The 22930-nt window shown below is 47.0% G+C and overlaps 1 protein-coding gene across 2 annotated transcripts in view; it reads right to left on the reverse strand.

Annotated features, from left to right (window-relative positions):
• CKS (Nucleotide-diphospho-sugar transferases superfamily protein) overlaps positions 1 to 22930 on the reverse strand; it is a 54839-nt gene that overhangs the window by 24277 nt on the left and 7632 nt on the right. The window contains exons 2-4 of one of the 2 annotated variants that reach the window (XM_086516894.1): positions 12153 to 12198; positions 11972 to 12058; positions 11685 to 11812 (exon numbers count right to left, since the gene is read on the reverse strand). In XM_086516894.1, the coding sequence (XP_086373020.1) occupies positions 11685 to 11812; positions 11972 to 12058; positions 12153 to 12198 (261 nt within the window). The remainder of the gene's footprint in view (positions 1 to 11684; positions 11813 to 11971; positions 12059 to 12152; positions 12199 to 22930) is intronic. The other variant, XM_086516895.1, reaches the window with a different exon arrangement.

Raw genomic sequence — 22930 nt, forward strand, 5'->3', positions numbered from 1 at the left:
ATGATAAGCACTAATCCTATGTAGCTCATTGAAAACTGCTGTCAAGTGAGCATACCCTATTGCTCCTCTTCATGACTTTGAGTAGACAATCATTCATCAAAGGAAGGACCCACGAAAGTTTCTATGTGGTCTAAAAATTATGTCCATCATTCGATTAAATGTGGCAGGAGCATTTGTGAGACCAAATGGCATGACAAGACACACTCATAGAGACCAAATGTTGTCCTGAACGCATTCTATGGACATCTTCTGGTCTAATGCGTATCTGATGATACCCGCTCTTTAGGTCTATTCTTGTAAACAATGACGCTCCCTCAAGCGATCAAGAATGTCATCTATCCTCGGTATGGGGAAACCTGTTCTTGATAGTTCTATTATCTTATTCAAGGCGCGATAGTCAATGCACATGCGCCATGAACCATCCTTCTTCTGCACTAAGAGTACAGGCGAACAAAAAGGGGATGAACTGGGCTGAATCAGCCCCTTCTCTAAAAGCTCGTTGACCTGACCCATAATCTCTTTCTGTTGGGCTGCACTAACCCTGTATGGTGGTCTATTCGGTGGACTAGAACCTGGCACAAGATCTATAGTATGATCCTCAGGTCTCTCAGGAGGTAACTCCCCTGGCAAAGAGTCCGAAAAACAATCACTGAAACCACTCAAAAAAGTTGACCTGTCTTTATCTAAGGTAGACAAATTAGATACAACTTGAGGTACTTCTTTTGCAAAGATCAAGTACGCAGAAAGATGATTCTTTATTACAGATGAAATAGCAGAAGCAGAAACAACTGGAACAGACTCGCCTTTAAGCTTTACATCAAGGACATGAGTCTTTCCTCTATGTACAAGGGTAATCCTTTTGTTGTAAGTATCCACCATAGCATGCAACCTGTAACACCATGGGATACCCAATAACACATCACAGCCCTCAAGCGGCATAATATGAAATTCTTCCGCATCCACATAGCTCTGAATGTGCAGACGAAGCTTTCCCAGAATGGGAGTAACAGGCTCTGAATGTCCTGGGCATGCCAAACCTGCTTCGCCTGTCATACCCATCTCCTCTGCACGAATGCCCAACTTTGATGCCAATTCTGTTGATATGAAATTTGCACGGGCTCCTGGATCAAAGAAAACCAGCACTGTCTGGTCTCTAACTTTGCCCCAAGCTCTGCACAGCTCCGTGGCATCTGTGTTTGGCTGATCTCCAACCAAATCTGGAACAAGTCCTGCACTCGGCTTTGGCTTCTTCCCTTTATGGTCTGACTTGTCATCCTTATCCTGTGACTTCTTCTGTGGGCACTCATTTGCAAAGTGTCCTTCCTGTTCACAAATGTAGCATTTCTTGGCCTCCCTAAGAGCTTTCCTTTCTTGAAAAGTTTTCCCAGAAAAATGCCTTGTTTGTCCTTGTCCTCGTTCCGAAGAAGATTTAGACTGCTTCTTGGACGTATCAGCTTCTTGAGTGGAGGGCTTCTTTGCAGGAGACTCAGAAGGCTTTGCTACAACATTGCCCTTGGCTGAAAACTGTTTGCCCTGGGCCCCTTTCTTGTGGCTATTAAATCCATCGGAATCTCCCTTCGACAGATTGTTGGCCACTCTTGCATTCTCTATCAATTGAAACATATTCATGACAGTAGTCTTTGTGCAGTAGTCCCTGATTTTCTTGGGCAATCCGCAACAGTACTTCTCAATTTGTTCTGACAAAGGCACAAACCTGTAAGAGGTGACTAGCAACAGTGCGGCCCAAAACCGTTTATTGTACTCTTCTAGATCCGCACACTGTTTAGCATTCAACTCGTGCCATTCCGTCATTACATCCACTTCAAAAGCGTTTGTCAACCATGCAGGCGCAAAAAGTTGTTTGAATTGGACCCACGTTGTTGGGGCTTGACCCTGGTTCAACAATGCGGTCCACCATTGAAGCGCATTCCCTTTCAAGAAAGTGGCAGCCTTGCGTATCTTTGAAGATTCCGTGAAGTTGCCTCCAGCATAAGCTGCATCGAATTGCTGTATGAAGGTAAAAGCCTTTAATTGGTCCTCCGTTCCTCTGAAAGTTTCAAACTTCACTCCCTGTCCACCTTCCTTGTAATCCTTAAGGCTGACTCAAAGGAGCCACATTATCATAAACAGGTGCCTGTAACAGTGGTGCTCCATGAGTGTTCATTCCAACACTCGCATCAACTGTTTTCCCTATCATATCTGCATTTTGTACGTATGGTTGCGAAAAACCAGCCATACCAAATTGTGTTCCAGGCACTTGAAACTGGCCATAGGCACCCTGAAAACCTGGTTGGACACCCATGTTCGCGTACATAGGGTTACCCATGCCTGTTTGCATGGTCCCGAACACATTCCCTGGCATATAACCTGTGGAAGGTCCAGCCATAGCTTGAAACACTGAACCATCTCCAAAATAACGAGGATAAGTATTAGGTAATGGAAGGGTCTGACGCATAGCCTGTTCATTGCTCCCTTGACCATTCACAAACGGTTCTTGTCCAACTAAAGCAAGCTGCTTTGGATCATTGGACACCGCTAGTTGCTCAACCACATGGGCTTTCCCTCGAGCATCATGAGTCCTCTGCGCATTTGAAATCTCCTTTTCCTGCAACGGCTCAGTCATGCCCTGTGTAGGAGGCTGAAAACCCTGTGTCGGAGCCTGTAAGAATTCCTGCATCCTTGGGTTGTTAGCCAACTGCTGAAACATGTCCATGCAACAACGCAGTTTAGTTCTAAACAACCTGTCCTCTTCTTGAAGAGTTAAAGGAATTTTCTGTGTGCCATATGAGGAAGATCCCTCTTCAGGTACTTGGTCTCTCTTCTCTGCCATATCGACAAGCTCTGTGTTGCTTTCACCCACAACAATCCACGCTGCACTTTTTGAAGAAAAAGTGACTATCCCGTCGATGGAACCATATAACCGGTCTGTACAACGTAGAGGGCGGTACTATTTCAATTACCTGTTAACTTTACACAGAGCACTGAGAAGGGAAGAGAACACAGTTCCAGCGACTAGAATGTCACTGCGCACACGAGACCGACACCCTATAGGCCCCAAAGACTGGCGCCCCTTTCGGTATTTCTTTATTCAAATTAAGGTAGATGATCCGACCACTTAGCACAACCTTTCACAAAGCTGTCCAAACCTGGCGAGGGCTGAAAACGCAGGTTTTCGGCCGGATTTCGACAGCATAACGGCGCAAAAACCCCTGTAGGTCAAAAACACCTGTCTAGGACGGATTCCCTCGATATCTGGAAGCTTTCTGGTGAGCTGTCACAGAAATTCAGCGGGCTGTAATTCTCTGTTTTTCACTGCCGGGAGCCCAAAAGCCTGTACACGCATCCCAAGGCTCTCACGAGGCTCCCCCGATGTTCCCTTGCAGTTTAGGTGCGAAACCCTAAACCTGCAGAAAAACACAGCAGGCTGTAATTCCCCGTTTCGGATCGTTTTTAGCGGAGCAAACACGCCTACGCGTGTCCCAAGGGCTCCCGCACGCAATGGGACAGTTCCCCTGTGAATTGGACGAGTTTTCACGCGAGAAAACTCTCCAAACTCGCAATCTTTCGTGATGGAACTGTGCGTACCTGTGGGGGATTAGCAATTAGCTAATCCGGTTCCTGTTCAAAAGGTTCTTGCCTTGGCAAACGCGCATAAACCCCCAGAACTGTACATAGGTCAAATGAGAAGCCCACTAGTGGGGCATAATATATTGTACGTAGGGGAGAAAGAGAGCAGTATGTAGCGTGCGGGGCATCACTCCCGTCACCATACTGTGCATAGTGGGCAAGGTAAGCATTCCATAGCTTCTGTACCTGCTATCATCCACCTCAGGCTGAAAATGGCGCCCCCTTTGTTGATATGCAGCTCGTTTTTGCCTCCCAGAGTGGCAGAATCGCTCACAGGCTGACACGTCGCCCAGTTTCCGAGTTTGGGCTTTCCCTGCTAAAAATATCTCAACTAGTGCGTCAGTTGACTTGGCAACAGAGCAATAAAATGTTCCCCTTGTCATTCCAGAGCTAATGACGCGAACACATTTTCCGGTCAAAAATAGCAGTTCCCTAAATTTTAGGAGATGCTTCCATGGCGTCCCTATCGGTCTCCTGACCATCATTGAAGACTACCATTTGACCAACATCTACAATGTGGGTTAATTTATTGGCCCCTTTCAACTTATAAAGTTGCAGTGACTTGACGAGTGACCCAAATTCCAGTTTGGCGCACACGAGCTTCCATACTCATCAGAATTCAGTGCTAACTGGCCCGGGCAGTCCCTGTCTGACCGACCTAGATCCCCGATGTGAGAAACCCATTTGGCTGCAGCCGTTTCACACTGGCCATGCAATGTCCACTTGCACCTTTTCAAGGGTTTTGGGACAAACAAGTAAAAAGAAAATAAATATATCTAATACTTATTTACGGAAGGTAACACGAAAAATACACCTCCTGGTGACACGGAGGCTTATTTGGTGGGCTACTGCCTAGCACCAAATCTATCGCATGGTCCTCGGGTCTCTCTGGCGATAATTGAGACGGTAATGAATCGGAAAAACAGTCACTATACTGTTGTAAAAACATTGACCTTTCTTTATCTAGCACAGATAAATTTGATTCATCACAATCTGACACTTCACGTGCAAAAACCAAGTACGCAGAAAGATGCTTTTTCATTACAGAAGTAATAGCAGAAGCTGATACGGTGGGAATAGACTCCCCTTTAAGCTTCACATCCAGAATGTGAGTCTTTCCCCTGCTCTGTACAGTGATCTTTTTGTTGTAGGCATCCATGATTCCCTGTACACGAAATAACCAAGGAATACCTAACAACACATCACATCCGTCCAGTGGCATGATGTAAAATTCTTCAGCATCTACATAGGACTAGATATGTAGGCGCAACTTTCCGATGATGGGTGTCGCAGCCTCTGTATGGCCAGGACATGCCAAACCTGCCTCTACTGTATACCCCATCTCTTGAGGTCTGATTCCCAACTTTGAAGCCAATTCTGGGGAAATGAAGTTGGCTTTGGCACCAGGATCAAAGAAGATAAAACCTGTTTGATCCCTGACCTTTCCCCATGCTCTACAAAGCTCACTTGCATCTAAATTTGGCTTGTCGCCCACCATATCTGGCACTAGACCAGCCATGGGCTTCTTTCTTTCTTGTCCTCCTTGTCTTTTGAATCAGCTGGCCTTTTCTTTGTAGGACAATTGTAAGCAATGTGGCCAGGCTGCTCACAGATGAAGCATTTGTTCTCCGACCTCAGGACCTTCTTTTGCTCTTCCGACTTGCGAGGAAAACGTCTTTTCCATTTCTTCGCTGGTCCCTTTTCTGATTCAGCCGTAGCTTTGTCTTTCCCTGCGTTGGCTGGCTCCTGAGTCACTTTAGGAACCTCCTTGGGAACATACTTCTTCGTTGAATTTTTCTTGGCTGATCCTTCCTTGACGCCAGTATTAAATTCACAATCTTCTCCCTTGAGAAAATCATTGCCAGTGTTTGCTACCTCTATGAGCTACGTCAAAGTAGTGACTTTGGTCTTCGTGCAGTACTTTCTCAATCCTTTGGGTAGGCCACAACAGTATTTTTCAATCTGTTCTGTCAATGGCACAAACCTATAGGAAGTTACTGGAAGTAGAGCTTTCCAAAACTTCCGATTGTAGTCATCCAGATTCTTGCAAGTGGCAGCATTAAGCTGGTGCCATTCTGTCATGACATCTGCTTCAAAGTCATCAGATAACCATGCTGCTGCAAAAATCTGCTTGAAGTAAATCCATGTGGACGGAGCTTGCCCTTGCAGTAATAAAGTTGTCCACCATTGTCCCGCATTCCCCGTCAAGAAAGGGGCTGCCTTGCGGACCTTTGAAGCCTCTGTAAAATTTCCCCTGCATAGGCCTTGTCAAACTGCTGGAGGAATGAGAGAGCCTTCTTCCTGTCATCAAACCCTGTAAAGGTCGTGAAAGTCACACCTTTGCCACCTTCTTTGTACGGAGTTGGCCTCTCCAGCGACGTTAAATTGTCATATGGAAGTGACTGAAACATGGGAACACTGTTAGGGTTCATTTGTGTTCCCTGACCGCAATTAAGTTGATCTAGAAATGCAATATTTGGCTGCTGATTTGTAATTCCAGCCATACCAAAATTTACCTGTGGCATCCCAAATTGGCTCTGAGTGCTTTGAAACCCTGGTAGCATGTCCGTGACACCATACATGGGGTTAGGCATCATCGTTTGAGCACCCCCGAACACTGTTCCTGGCGTGTAAAACTGATTTCCAGGTGCATGACCAGCCATGCTCTGGAATACCGATCCACCTCCAAAATAGACAGGGTGTACTGAAGGTGGTGGGAAGACTTGTTGCATAGCCTGTAGGTTGCTTCCCTGCCCATTAGAACCAGCTATAGGCTGCTGAAAAGTGGCTGGCTGAATTGATACAGCTTGAAAGACTGGCATCTCAGCCACCTATTCTTGCACCTTAGGCACAAGTTTTGGAGACTACATGTTCTCCGTCAAGTGTACAGGTGTTTCCATTGACTGTGCAGTATGAATCACCTGTGCTCGAGCCTTAACAGGCTTTTGAATATGATCCAATGACCCAACTTGCTGAGACGAAAAAGGACGTTGCAGAAAGGCTAAAACCCTCGGGTTCTGCATTACTTGTGTGAACATAGCCACAACAGTAGCCAACTGGGTCCTGAATATATCATCATCCGTCTATGGTGGTCTTGAAGACTCACCCACTTCATGTGTCAGTCACATCATCTGATCTGTCAGCCATAATTGCAATTCCCTGTGTCTGGTCTATGATCCCCTGTGTCTTCAAGCCCAACCTGAACAACGCTCACTTCTATGGGAAAAAGTGATTTAGTCCCGGCAACGGAACCATGAAACCGGCATGTACTTTCAAAAAGGGCGGTAGACTTTAGACTTAAACCTTATTTGCTTTCACCCATTTAATTTGTCGCCCACTTTACCTGTACTTCCAAGACACAACAAAGGGGAAGGGATACAGGCTGCTAGATTGCACCTGTATGAGAAGACCGACACAAGATTGGCCCCTAACTTAGGCGCCCCTTTCGGTATTTCTTTATTGTTTAAAAGAGGGAATAAACGCTGTGGCTCCCTACAAGCTGCCCCGCACAAGCTTGGCTGAATTTCAACTGTTCCGGCCCGATTTCGGCAGCATAACTGTACTAGGATACTTCACAGTCAATATTCCCAGGCATTGACTGACTTTCCCGACGCATACAGGCATTTTGCAAAACCTGGCGAGAATCTGCAGCACGCTGAATTCTCTGTTTTCAGCCCCGAAAATGCGCCAGATCACCTGTACAGCGGTCCCCTCGCGTCCCCGAACCTCCTGGGGGTATTAGGGACCGTTTAGGGCCAAAACCCTAAACCTGCAAAAATACACAGCAGGCTGTAATTTACTGTTTCGGGCTCTGTTTCGCGTGCCGGTCGCATCCGTAGCAAGTCCTCGAGCTCCCGCACCTGTAGGGCTACTTGCCCTTTGAATCGAACGAGATTTCTGGCGTGAAACCTCTCCGAATTCTCCTGTACCTGTAGGGGATTAGCCGCTAGCTAATCCAGTACCTGTGCAAGAGGCTCTTGCCTCAACAATCGCGCATGAACCCACACAACTGTACATTGGTCAATTGAAAAGCCCACTAATGGGGCATAACATACTGCCATAGGGGAGAGTGTGTAGCGTGAAGGGCATCACTCCTGGCACCGAACTGTACATAGGAGGGAAAGGAAGCACTCCATAGCTCTTAACCTGTGACAAAATCTGCAAATGAGCCTCTTTCCCCTTCAAATTCAGCGCCACCTTCTCTTGCATGAGGAAAGTGCACAGAAATGTGCCACTTGGCACATTTACAAGTCATTTCCCCTTTCGGGGTTGCCGCCTAAAAATCTCCCAACCGGTTGCCCAGTTGACTTCACGACAGAGTAAGAAAATGTTCCCCTTTTCATTCTGGAGGTAATGACGCAAACACATTTTCAGGTCCCAAAATAGCAGTTCCTAAATTTTAGGAGATGCTGCCATTGTCTCTTTCTAGGTATCTAACCCCCTTTGTACACTGCAGCCACACCCAGAATTGAAATGTAGCCTCTGTAGCAAAGGATTCCACTTTGGCTAGTCAATGACCCCACTTTGGCTAACCATAGTCCTTGTCCAACCTTAGTGCTCTCTTGCCCTCACGCCTGGACTCCCTCTGGACAGTTCCACACTAGCTATGCAATGCAGGGCAGTTAGATTTCCCGAGGGGTGTTTCCAAAAAGTGAAAGTAAATAAATAATAAGAAAGAAATCAACAAAAAGGATAGATAGTAGTCACACGCTGGTGACAGGAACAATCCTCCTGGTGTAGAAACTTCTTCTCCAACTCCACTCTCATCACCCTTCACGCAAAGTATCCATTCTACTTCGGGTGATGACCATGCACTGAGTTCTTGGGTACTTAGGGTTCTTTGGTTCTTGAGGTTCTTGAGTTCTTGGCTTGAAATCTACAATTACGAAGGCTTTTCTCTTACCCAAGCTCAACTCTTTCCTGCGGGTGCACCCCTTGGCGGCCTTGCCTTCACACCAAGGTTGCTTTTTCCCACCTCACGTCGATTAGCATGCCGCTAAGTGCAAGGTTCGCTCTCAATGAGTGGAAAAGATGAATGAGGGGAGGCTGGACAAGCCCTTCTTTCTTGGGTTACCTGCCACTCTTCAAGATCACAGATTAGGAATCGACACGTCCAAGTGGTCTTGGATTACGTGCGACCACAACAAGCAAAAAAAAAAATCTTGTAGTTCTTTCCTTGAGTGATGATACCGAACACTTCCAAAGAGCTCTAATACCAATGTTATGTGCAGCGGAAGTGAATGATGGTGTATTGCTAAGGATGAGTGATCAGTGGGTGTCAAGGTTCCTTTTTCTGACGGGAAGGGAGAGCCTTCCTTGACTTAATGAGAGAATGTGCAGTGACCAAAACACAAGAGTGGAATGCAAACTGAGTGTGCAAGAGAGTGCTAGAGAGAGAGAGAAGAGACGACACCAGATGGGGTCCCAAAACCCCCTCCAAGGGCCCCCCTCTCTACTGCTAGAGAGGTATTTTCTTTAGATTGCACAAAGTCTGGTACAATGCTTCTAGATGTTGTGGTACTTGACGATGCCGAAGTTGACGACGATGTCGACGACAACAATGGTGACTGTGACGGTGTCATCGTCAAGTCCGGGACCTGCGATGATGATGATGACGATGGTGTCGACGACGACGGTGTCACGGTTGAAAACTGAAAACGCTAGATGCTCTGCTATGGATCTGCTACTATGGCGGAACTACGGGGCTGATCTGCAACCGCCGAGTCGTGCAAGGGCTGAGAGTGCAGAACGCTGGCTGTCTTGGCTGGAAACTGAAAACGTCAGGCTGATCTACTACTGGCTGGTCGATGCGGCGAGGAATTGCAACAGGAGTTGCGGTCCGGCACACAGACTCACCTTCCAGCCATAGAGCCAATACAGGCTCATCCTAGAGCTTGAAAGCATGCAACCAACGAGCTAGCATTTACCACAAGGGTTGGTGTCCCATACCACCTAGCCCTCACCAATACGAGTGTGCAGATAGAGCTACCGGCCTAGAGTCCAAGTGTGGTGATCACACAAGATAGCTCACAAATGAGCCTAGGGTCCTATTTATAGGATTCCTTCACCGCCCTAACCATAGGGTCATGTTCACACTTGGCCGGCAGAAATAGCTCAAGCACCAAACTTGATGTCGGGACATAAGGGAGGGGGGAAGGGGGGGGGGGGGGGGAGATGGTGAAGCCGATAATAACTCTAGAGGCGATACAAAAATACAAGATGCCCAAAGAATGGAGCCTAGCCAGACTCATATAGTGTTTCAGTGCTGGGTCGGGTAAACCCTCTAAAAATACCTTCCCAAAAATAGAAAAAAATTATAATATGGGCAAAATGCCATGTGCCCAGAATCCTTCCCAAGAGGGTGAAAGGGTGGCCAAACCACCACCAAGGGCCGAAGTGCACACATGAAAGCCGAGCAGAAGTGAAAGCATCTCAAAGGTAACCATAAAGCTCTAACATCCCCGTAGAGATATAGTCTGAATGTCGTCTCTCATCTTGCCTTAGATCATCGCCAGTGCTAATAGAAGGAGCCATTGGACTGCAAGGAACTCCTCTGAAAATAGCAAAAGCTCTACACAAAAACCCTCAATCCCAATCCACACCAGAATCAACCCAGACCTTTCAATCCCCGACCAAGCTGCCCCCCCCCCCCCCCCCAAAAGGAAATGAGGGTTTGTGAAGTGTACACACGTAAACATGAGTGTAATTGAAAGCATGTAAGAGAATGAAAAATGTTTGAGCATGTGTGTGTGGATGGGGGGGAGGGGGGGGGTTCGAGGCCTTGAAGATAGCATGGGAGGAAGAGTAAGAGCAAGTGAAGGAGGAGAGGAAGAATGAGGAGGATTGGACACGGAGAAGAGGTGATGAGAGAGGAGACGAATCTCCTCAAAGGGGAGATGGGCCACACATCTCTTGGAGACCAAGCATGGCGTCTCTTCAAGACGACACCCAAGAACAAAAGGAGAAATCCCTGAGGTGGACACATGCACATTAAGGAAGGACTTACTAAAGTGATCATTGCAAGCATAGAGGAGAAGATTGAAGCCAAGAAGGATGGCTGGGTGGAAGTGGAGAGATATGGGAAGAACCACAAAAAGAGGAATTGCAAACTATGCACACCGGAAGAGAAGTTGAGGCAAAGCCCACCGCCTCAACAACTGCATCACAGGCATCACCGAGAAGACCAACTCCACTCCCAAATTAGATAAAAAGACCCTTATACAAGAAGCTTGGCTATAAGGAAGAGGAGCCCCTCCCCTTTAGCAAAGCTTGGTGACCAAGTAAAGACACAACCAAGAAGAGGGCCGTTATCCTACAACTTCAGAGTGAGATAGAGAGGACCGCTTGCATGCAGAAGAGGGTAATATTACGCACTTTGGCTGGCGACCCATCTTTCATGATGACCTCAACGAATGCAAATAGACCATAAACGGTCATGCATGCCACTAGTCCCACAGGCCAAAAAAGAGGGCAACAGAGCTATATACCTTAATGATTGAGTCATCATTGATGGCAAGGCCATCGAATAGGGACTCGCATCCTATAAGACACCTTACCCAGAGAGACACGTGACAGAATGGAATTATAACGGTACGCTACAGACACACCCGGTGTGACTCAAGGAGGTCATGGATCGAAGAGACATTTTACTACTCACGAGACACATGAGAGCCCGGAGCGGGGATTAATGAGAGTACAAGCGTGTGTGTAGCCCGGCTTGTCACCTGACAAGGCGGTAAATCACCGCAAACAGACAAGGGAGGGAATTACATCTGAGTCAAAAACAGAACACAATCTCGAGAAAATTGCTATCTAGATGAATCTACAAAATGACCCATGAGGAAAATGCAAGCTACATATATTCATGGTACTCACAACAACACAAAACAAGTTAAGCCCAATGTCAGCTGATCAAGTAGTCGGTTTCATCATTTAGACACAACTAAGCAGTCCTCTTTGATAATGCTTCATAACACCTGGCACACAATACTGAAGGCTTCTCAAAATGTAGAGATGATAAAAGCTATTGTTTAAAGAAAATCTCTACTGAGAAATACCTGTAATGCCTTAGCCACGCCATTGATGACTTCTGGATCAACAAGGGGCTCATCCCCTTGAATGTTGACAACAATATCATACTTGTTCTTCAGCTTCTTTAATGCTTCTTGACAACGTTCTGTACCTGCTATCACCTGGTTATATTAACAAGAATCTCATCATTTCCAAACTGTGCAATATTGTTCCAAAGTGAAATGACTCATGTAATGTGCTAAATCAAATTTTGCTCACAAAAAATTGATAGAAGTCCTAAATCTGGCCACAGATATCATGTGTTTTCTCTCACCATTAACACAAGTTTCTGATGTCATGACAACATCTGCTCCGAAGAGTCTGCAAGAGTCTGCTATTCTCTCATCATCAGTTGCCACAACTACAGTGATAACCACAGGGAAAGATTAAAGACTGGAAAATATGGCACCAGCAAAAGTTAATCAACATCCCTTAATGAACTTTTTTATACGCACCCACAGCATCTAAGGTGGTTGCAAGCTTTGCCTGCTCCCATGTTCTCTGCAAATCCAATGCTTTGTTACTACCAAATTTGATGTCTTTTTCACTCACATTTTTCATTGGAATTTTTTACTTAAACCATAACAAAAGGAAGACAATTCAGATTAGTATGTCAAATGCATGCATACATTCTTCAAGCAAAAAAGACTCATGTTGCTTATACTTGGTGTTTTTTATGTGATAGGCAGTAATTGGAAAACATGCATCTAGGGGGTGTGCTTATACATGGCTTTTGTTATGTGATAGGCAGGAATTGGAGAACATAAATCCGAACCCCCAACAAAATGACCTCGGAAGTATAAAACACAAAAGGCACACAAACCCAGGTATTTTCAGGAAATCTTTGTGCTGCAAACTATTCGTTTATGAAGCAAACTTGAGAAATGATGTCAAGAACCACAAGATCACAATCTCATTTTCAGTCACCCATGTACGCATGATTCCTTTTCCTCCCTCAACTATACTTTGTGAGAAAAATGGCCTTTTAGTCAAGCTACTAGCCAGCTTGAGAGTAAAGTTGGCTAAAAATAATTTCATAGTTTGGTTCAGCTTACAATGCTTTCCATTTTGGTTTCTACGTTTGCTTATTCATGTGCAAACATAGACCCTTGGTTTTGGATTGGCTACCCATACAGCTGCCAGGCAGGGCATGCACAATTGTAGCATGAAACTCTATGAGACAGCTATAGGGAGAGTACAGACAGCAGAAGGTCTTTCAGTCTTTCAGAGCCTGTTCACTCTACTATTGGGGTGACGTAGGATGCCCACTTTCTTCGACTTTGTCTGGATTGTATATTGATGAGATTTCTGACTATACTGAGGCTCGAAGGGATAGAGGGGCACAATTGTCGATTACATAGATACCTCTATTGCTTTATGCCGATGATACTTATTTCAGACTCTCCAGAGGGTGTAAAGAGACATCTAGATGTGTTAATGATTATGCACATAATAGTGGGCTCTCCATCAACCTTGGCAAAACCAAGGGGATGGTATTCAACACTACAGCACATGGGTCAGGATATCAGCACCTATTTTTACATATAGATGGGAGATAGTGGAGCATGTAGACTCCTATACATATCTTGGTGTTGTACTTAGTGGGCCTACTTTCTCTATGAGAGGTGCTGCAGAGGCAAGATTGACGAGGGGATATGCAGCATTAGGAGGATTAGAGAGAATATGTGTTCACAAGAGCAGTTTCAAGAGTCACACACTAAGCTATGGCTGTTTGACACTTAGGTCACTTCTACAATGCTTTATGGAGTGCAAACATGGGGACCTAGCCTCGATCATCATAGTAAATCAAGGTGCATATGATGGATGGAGATACATGGAGAGACCACTTGTATCCACGATCTCCAGAATGATCCAGGCAGAAGCTTCAGTGTCGCATGAGATTATCAGAGCCGAGGTGAGTGCACCACCGATTGTCGTGGAGACAGTGTGGTAGGAAGCGGGCCTTCCCGTTCCCGGAACGCGTTCCCAAGCGTGGAGATCCCTCAAAATGGAGACGGGCACGGAACAGCGGGTAAAACTGGAACAGACCCGGAACGGGCAGAACGGCAAGCGGAACGTGGAACGGCAGTTTTGAAAAATCTGGTCCTTTTTTTTTTTTTTAAGGGAACATTTGGGCAATGCTGTTTGAATGTTTTTTTTAAGGGAAAGGGGGGTATTCTTTCTATCCTCTCCTATATAATCCAAACCCTCTCCCTCAAGCCTCAAGCTCTCCAGAGTCAAGAACAGGCCCTCCCATGGCATATTTTAGATTTACCGTTCCGGCCCCCATTCCCGTCCCACTGTTCCGGGCCCCCCCCATTCTGGAAATGTTCCGGAGGCCCCCGTTCCCGTTCAATGTACTCTGAGTGGAGAATCTTGCTAGATCAGCGTCTTTCATTCATAGTACATGGGAGCTCCCACGTGAGAGAGATGAACAACTAGCGCTTTGAGTCATCGTGACAGTTGGCCAATGAGGGCAATACTTCATGTTGGTTTGCGCAGATGTCACCTTGGTTTGAGCTACATGGATTTAGTATGGCCAAGCTGCCCCCTTTTCAGTATTCCCTATATGCACCATCCCTCACCCTCACACAGTTGGGGATTAGCAAGATGATCTCATTCAAATAGATACTACGACTTGCTGTCTCTTGTGATGGCTGTTTATTGAGACCGCACAAGAGCTGATGGATTTATCTCACGTCCCAAGTATATGGACACCCACCTATCTCATGGCATTATATGTGTTCAATAACGTAACTCATCGCATCGGTTGGAGATAGACTCACCAATACAAAGATGTACCCCCTGAGGAAAGATTATGCCAGGTTTGCCAGGGAGAGCCAAAGACATAGGAGTAATACATCTGCCAATGCACAGCATACTATGAGATCCGCCGGTGATTTCATTGCTTATTCAAAGAGGGCTTTGGCCCCGTATCCCGCATCATGTATTACTATGACCAAAGATGCCTAGGTCTCTTCTTGGCAGTGGCATGGCACTTGCTCCCTAGACTCAGAGAAAATACCCTTAGAAGCAAAGGAACTACACAAAGGATCCATACAGAGATATCACACTACTTTTTACAGAGGGACTACTCGTGATGGCCCATAACAGGCTACCCAATCACACCTGAATTTGGCCATCCTTCTTAATCGAGCCATCCAGCTTGGTTGCTTACGACGCTGGAGGATGCGAGGATCTTCACATCGAAGACTAGGTCTAGATCGGAGGCTACAAAGCATTGTTTAGATCGGAGGCTACGGAGCATTGTTGTGCAACATTAAGCACAGCCACCCCAGAGAGCTAACTATGGAGGCAAACTGCAAAGACACTTGAGAGAGTGCATGGGATGATCACCGTTGTACGCTTCCTCCATTGTACGCCTCATAGCCCTCATGTGATTGTACCCCTCCCCATATGTTTTGAGATGATGTATTATGTGATGTTTCGTTGATGATGATGATGAGGATGTAGGGTAGGCTTACATCCCTACCCACTCTAGGTACCCTCCATTGTACGCCTCATAGCCCTCATGTGATTGTACCCCTCCCCGTATGTTTTGAGATGATGTATTATGTGATATTTTGTTGATGATGATGATGATGAGGATGTAGGGTAGGCTTACATCCCTACCCACTCTAGGTACCCTCGTTTCTTTTTATTTTACGTTCCCCAAACACTGTAATAAAGTCGCACATGGATGTAACCTTTTGGTCTCATAGGTCGTTTTGTCCATTTCAAGACGTGACATCTCGTTTCATTCATCTCTCTCTCTCTCTCTCTCTCTCTCTCTCTCTCTCTCTCTCTCTCTCTCAAAGAAAGCACATCGCTGATTCTCTATTACTTTGATCCTTGTAGGCATTCAAAAGGTGCCTACTTACAGGGAAGTAAAACTGATACAACCGCCCGAGGGCAAAGTACAAGGCTCTTCGAAGACATAGAACCTGTAATGAGTTGAAGCCCAACAGAAACTGAAAAGACTGAGAGAGAACGCCCATAGGCCAAAACAAAATGAAGTACTAAAAAACCAAGGGGAAATCCCCTCCTAGTGAGAGTAAAAGTGCCCTAGGAACTAGGTGGAGAGCCAAGACATCATCAGGGCCTTGCAGGGGAGCGCGTATTCCCAATACTGTATTGCAGAATACTTCGCTGACCCACTTGCTACAGTTGATTTGGTCTGCAGATGTTCCTACTGCATGTGGTCTAGCTCGACAGCTTGCTTCTTGCATTGCTGCATCATCTGATGTCTGTAGACATGCAGTAGGCGAGAGACGTAGAGATTTGTTTCGACGTGAGTGGCAGCTTCAGGATACACTTGCTTGTATACGGCATTTGCTAGAGGATTATCCACGCAATGCATTCTTGGGAGATAGAGAGACACTCACTCTGGAAAAGTCTGACTTCACCTATCATGCTTCAGTATCCTCTTGGATTTCTAAAGCTGATAGGATGAACAAAGACTTTTTCGCACATTTTCAAGAGCGGCCGCTTGGGGCATCCTTACGGGCATTGCGGGATACCCAGGACACTCTACATATAGACCCAGATGTAGATGTAGTGCTCTCTCTAGCTTCAAACATATAGACCCAGATGTAGTGAGCATTTGTTTACAGCGGAGCCAATTACGCCTGCCATCCTAGAGGCTAGAGAGGAGGTTTGGTCTCATGTGCAGCATGTAGTTACAACGGATATGAGCATGATCCTATTAGCTCCATTCCCACTACAAGAGATGCATGATGCGGTGCGTGGCATTGATGGTGCCTCTTGTCGAGGGGATGATGGATTGACCCGCCAATTTTTTCTGGTACATAGGGATTTGATTTGTCACACTCTATTGCGAGGGTTGCAACATATTGTTGATACGGGGGAGATGCCTCTTGCCATTTCATCTGACTAGTATCTCTTATACCAAAAGGTGGGGACTCTACTTATATACGCCAGTGGCGCCCGACTACTCATGCCTTTAGTGTACAAGATTCTAGCCCATATGATTGTTGCTCGATTGCGACCATTTATGCTTCATCTCATTCATGCTTCAAAGACTAGCTTTGTTCAGGATAGATGCATCCTGGACAACATTTTCACTTTTTATGAGGCTTTGGAGTGGGCACAGCAGCTTGGCCAGCCGGAGGCTCTTATACTTCTTCACTTCGAGAAGGCCTATGATTGTGTGGATTGGGGTTTTCTAGAAGGCACGCTACAGAGGATGGGTTTTAATTTTTCCTACACGGTGGATTACGGGGGTTTCTTCCTTATACAGGTTTTCTTATAGTACAGTTGCTATTAATGGTCGTATTGGTCGTTGGTTTCACCTCTCGAGATCTGTGCGACAGGGATGTCCTTTGGCTCCTCACTTTTTCTTGTTCTTTGCGGAGGCTGTCTTTATACTTGCGTGGCAGAACTCCTTCGCTGCACAGTCTTCACATGCCAGTGCAAGGGGAACCAGATTTATTGAATCACGAGTACGCAGATGATGCCTTGGTTTGGTCTCAGTATGCACCTCATTTGTTGGACAGATTGCAGGATGCTCTTACTGAAATTTGCATTGCAAGCGGAGCTCTTATCAATTGGATAAATCGTTGGTCTCCTAATTGGCGTTGATGAAGCTCCGCAATGGGCTGTGCAAGATGGGTTCACTTGGTTGGCTCCTGGACACTCATGTCGTTACTCGGGCTTTCAGGTTGGCGTTGATGTATTGCCAGAACAGCAATTTGAGTCAGTTCTACAGTCAGTTAGAAGGAAGCTTTGTCATTGGTCATCTATGCATCTCTCTCTTGCGGGAAGAGCCTTGATTGTGAACCAGATTCTCCTGGCAACCACCTCCAAAATAACCAGGATAAGTATTAGGTAATGGAAGGGTTTGACGCATAGCCTGTTCATTGCTCCCTTGACCATTCACAAACGATTCATGTCCAGCTAAAGCAAGTTGCTTTGGATCATTGGACACCGCTAGTTGCTCAACCACATGGGCTTTCCCTCGAGCATCATGAATCCTCTGCGCATTGGAAATCTCCTTTTCCTGCAACGGCTCAGTCATGCCTTGTGTAGGAGGCTGAAAACCCTGTGTCGGAGCCTGTAAGAATTCCTGCATCCTTGGGTTGTTAGCCAACTGCTGAAACATGTCCATGCAACAACGCAGTTGAGTTCTAAACAACCTGTCCTCTTCTTGAAGAGTTGAAGGAATTTTCTCTGTGCCATGTGAGGAAGATCCCTCTTCAAGTACTTGGTCTCTCTTCTCTGCCATATCGACAAGCTCTGTGTTGCTTTCACCCACAACAATCCACGCTGCACTTTTTGAAGAAAAAGTGACTATCCCATCGATGGAACCATATAACCGGCCCGTACAACGTAGAGGGCGGTACTATTTCAATTACCTGTTAACTTTACACAGAGCACTGAGAAGGGAAGAGAACACAGTTGCGTCCAGCGACTAGAATGTCACTGCGCACACGAGACCGACACCCTGTAGGCCCCAAAGACTGGCGCCCCTTTCGGTATTTGGTCTCTCTTCTCTGCCATATCGACAAACTCTGTGTTGCTTTCACCCACAACAATCCACGCTGCACTTTTTGAAGAAAAAGTGACTATCCCGTCGATGGAACCATATAACCGGCCCGTACAACGTAGAGGGCGGTACTATTTCAATTACCTGTTAACTTTACACAGAGCACTGAGAAGGGAAGAGAACACAGTTGCGTCCAGTGACTAGAATGTCACTGCGCACACGAGACCGACACCCTGTAGGCCCCAAAGACTGGCGCCCCTTTCGGTATTTCTTTATTCAAATTAAGGTAGACGATCCGACCACTTAGCACAAGCTTTCACAAAGCTGTCCAAACCTGGCCAGGCTGGCCAGAGCTGAAAACGCAGGTTTTCGACCGGATTTCGACAACATAACGGCGCAAAAACCCCTGTAGGTCAAAAACACCTGTCTAGGACGGATTCCCTCGATATCTGGAAGCTTTCTGGTGAGCTGTCACAGAAATTCAGCGGGCTGTAATTCTCTGTTTTTCACTGCCTGGAGCCCAAAAGCCTGTACACGCATCCCAAGGCTCTCACGAGGCTCCCCCGATGTTCCCTTGCAGTTTAGGTGCGAAACCCTAAACCTGCAAAAAAACACAGCAGGCTGTAATTCCCTGTTTCGGATCGTTTTTAGCGGAGCGAACACACCTACGCGTGTCCCAAGGGCTCCCGCACGCAATGGGACAGTTCCCCTGTGAATTGGACGAGTTTTCACGCGAGAAAACTCTCCAAACTCGCAATCTTTCGTGATGGAACTGTGCGTACCTGTGGGGGATTAGCAATTAGCTAATCCGGTTCCTGTTCAGAAGGCTCTTGCCTTGGCAAACGCGCATAAACCCCCAGAACTGTACATAGGTCAAATGAGAAGCCCACTAGTGGGGCATAACATACTGTACGTAGGGGAGAAAGAGAGCAGTGTGTAGCGTGCGGGGCATCACTCCCGTCACCATACTGTGCATAGTGGGCAAGGTAAGCATTCCATAGCTTCTATACCTGCTATCATCCACCTCAGGCTGAAAATGGCGCCCCCTTTGTTGATATGCAGCTCGTTTTTGCCTCCCAGAGTGGCAGAATCGCTCATAGGCTGACACGTCGCCCAGTTTCCGAGTTTGGGCTTTCCCTGCTAATAATATCTCAACTGGTGCGTCAGTTGGCTTGGCAGCAGAGCAATAAAATGTTCCCCTTGTCATTCCAGAGCTAATGACGTGAACACATTTTCCGATCAAAAATAGCAGTTCCCTAAATTTTAGGAGATGTTTCCATGGCGTCCCTATCCGTCTCCTAACCATCATTGAAGACTACCATTTGGCCAACATCTACAATGTGGGTTAATTTACTGGCCCCTTTCAACTTATAAAGTTGCAGTGACTTGACGAGTGACCCAAATTCCAGTTTGGCGCACACGAGCTTCCATACTCATCAGAATTCAGTGCTAACTGGCCCGGGCAGTCCTTGTCTGACCGACCTAGATCCCCGATGTGAGAAACCCATTTGGCTGCAGCCGTTTCTCACTGGCCATGCAATGTCCAGTTGCACCTTTTCAAGGGTTCCGGGACAAACAAGTAAAAATAAAATAAATATATCTAATACTTATTTACGGAAGGCAACAGGAAAAATACACCTCCTGGTGACACATCACCCAAAGGACAGTCCCCTTTCTCTATTTTGGATGATGACATATGGGAGTTCTCTAGAGATGGTGACATTATCATTCTAGGGGACTTCAATGCTAGGACTGCCCATCACCAAACAGTGTTTTATGATACTTCAAAGGAGATGCTAAGAGAGCTAGATGTTGTAGAGACGGGACTGTCCAAACTATCACATGATGTGGAATATACTGAGTACGAGCGACACCTGATAGACATAGGCACCGCACATGGATTGGCCATCTTGAATGGCCTACGGAGATTTCCTGCTGCGAGAGGTTTCACATGCTTCCCACACAGACATGGAGCCAGCACAGTGGACTATGTCATGGCACAGCCGAATCTCATCTCTAGTATCCAGGATCTCACAGTTGGGCCCAGACCGGTCAGGGTGGCAGTGGATCATGCTCTGGTGTCGATGACCATCTCCTTCCAGTTCAGTGTAGCACACAAGCCACGGGTAGCAGCTCCTCCTCGCTACACCTTCACGCGGGAGACGAATTCTGTATACATAGACGGGATCTACAGACGCCTATGCACTGAGGACCCGGGGTGACCTCCGGAGGAGCTAACTACTACACTGACACAGACATTACATGATGCAGCAGCAGAGGCATACCCACACACCCAGCCTGAGCAGAGACGCCAATCAGGGAGCATGCCTCAGCACAGCTGGTACGATGAGGAGTGCCGCCAGACTAGAGCCAGACTTCAGAGGGAGGTGCTTTTGGGGGACGTCACTCACAAACAGTCACGGATTGACTTCCGACGCCTGGTGCGGCGGAAGAAGAGGGCTTTTTTGGCCCGACTCGAGTAGGATCTATACCAGCTATTCTTGAGTCAGGACTCGCGTGAGGCGTGGCGGCTCTTTCATGAGCAGTCCCCCCCCCCTGCTATTTCCTCCACAGAGACCTCGGGTCAGTACGCATCATCTTTGTACACAGTACCTGGACAGCCGCCCCTTCCCAACCCCCCCCGATCCATGCCCACACACATGTGCTTTCTTCACCGCTGAGATGGTGAAGAAAGCTATTGACAGGATGAGGACTGGGAGAGCATATGATCATGACGGCTTAGTCGCTGAGCATTTCATGCATGCCAAAGACCTACTAGCAGAGCTTCTAGCAGTTATGTTTAACCGTGCCATGTGTGAGGGCCTACCGGACACTTGGAGCCTATCTACGATTGTACCTATCTTCAAGTCAGGAGACCCCATGGAGCCTGGGAATTATCGCACTATCATGATTGGACACACACTGGCACGGTTGTATGCATCCATTCTTGAGCAACAGCTGAGTAGATGGGTAGAGAGGGAAGGAATGCGGGCAGCTGGGCAGGCAGGGTTCAGGAGAGGCTTCTCTACTCTTGACCATATCTTGACACTCAGGGCCATCATCGAGGAGGGCAGATCTCATGGGAGACGGATCTATTGTAGCTTTGTGGACTTCCGCAAAGCTATTGACACAGTACCCAGAGCTAGATTGATGCGCAGATTACAGGAAATGGGAGTACCCACAGAGCTCATTTGGGGGATCATGGCATTGTACAGATCAGTAGTAGGGCATGTATGCACCCCTGAGGGACTTTCTACACCGGTTCACTCCACTATTGGGGTGAAGCAGGGCTGCCCGCTCTCTCCTACTCTTTTCGGTATGTATGTGGATGAGGTTTCTGACTACATTGAGAGCGATGGTGATAGAGGTGCCCAGTTGGCAGGGACATGGATTCCACTTTTGTTATATGCTGACGATATAGTGTTGATCACCGAATCTCAAGAGGGAATGCAACGTCAATTGGATGCTTTGCATAGGTTTGCCCGCGAAAGTGGTTTGTCTGTCAACCTTGGTAAAACCAAGGTTATGGTGTCTAATACCAGTCCACAGTGGATCAGGAGGTCAGCACCTACATTCACATATGGCCAGGAGACTGTGGAGTACACAGATGCTTACACTTACCTTGGAGTGGTTTTTAGCGGACCTGCATTCTCACTCAGAAGAGCAGCAAAGACCAGACTGACTAGAGCCCACACAGCATTGGGTAGATTGGAGAAGATGTGTTCGCAGGTTCAGTTTCAGGAGCCCCGGACGAAGCTCTGGCTCTTTGACACTTTGGTGGCTTCAGCAATGCTCTCTGGAGTTGAGATATGGGGACCTTCATTGGATCACCACGGGAGGCCAGGTCGCACAGATGGATGGGGGAACATGGAGAAACCTCTCGTCTCTATGATCTCGCGGCTCATTAGAGCCAAGGCATCAGTACCACGGGCCATTATCCGAGCAGAGCTAGCGGCCCCCCCACTAGTGGTGGAGGCGCTCACCAGATTAGTCTCCTTCATAAACCGCACATGGGAACTTCCTAGAGACAGATATGCTCGCATTGCTCTTGAGTCCTCTCGACAGTTAGCCATGCAAGGAGATACAACATGCTGGTATGGGGAGATGGCATCATGGTTTCAGGCGCATGGGGTCAGCATAGACACGCTGCCACCATTCCAGTACTCATTGGATGCACCATCTCTCACTCTTACACAGTCAGAGATCACCAAGCTCATCCGCCAAGACCTGACCCAGCTAGACACCAGGAGGACATGGATACAGCCAGCACAAGAATTGGGCACGAAGATGGCTTTCTACAGACCACCTTCTCCAGCTTACAGAGGATGGTTTTGTGACGAGACCTAGATACATGGACACCCACTTGCCTCATGGGATACGATGTGCTATCGGCCAGTTACGCACATCTTCTCACCAGCTGCGGGTTGAGACTGGGAGATACAGCGGAGTACCAGCAGAGGCCACGACATGCCCCTTGTGTGACATGGAGCCTGAGACAGAGTTGCATTATACATGCCGCTGCCCCGTCTACTACGAGATACGAGGCCGCTTCCATTGCTTGTTCAGAGAGGGTTTTGGACCACTCTCAAGAGTCATGGGATACGAGGATCAGAGATGCCTGGGTTTGTTCTTGCTCAAGCTGCGCAGACACAGAGATAGCCTGATGAGTGGCGAGGCTAGCCAGTCTCAAAGATGGATCACAGACTTCTTCAGAGCAGACACGGGACA

This window comes from Adiantum capillus-veneris, chromosome 7 (genome assembly GCF_014529385.1).
Source record: "Adiantum capillus-veneris isolate H3 chromosome 7, ASM1452938v2, whole genome shotgun sequence".
In the NCBI taxonomy this organism is placed as follows: domain Eukaryota; kingdom Viridiplantae; phylum Streptophyta; class Polypodiopsida; order Polypodiales; family Pteridaceae; genus Adiantum; species Adiantum capillus-veneris.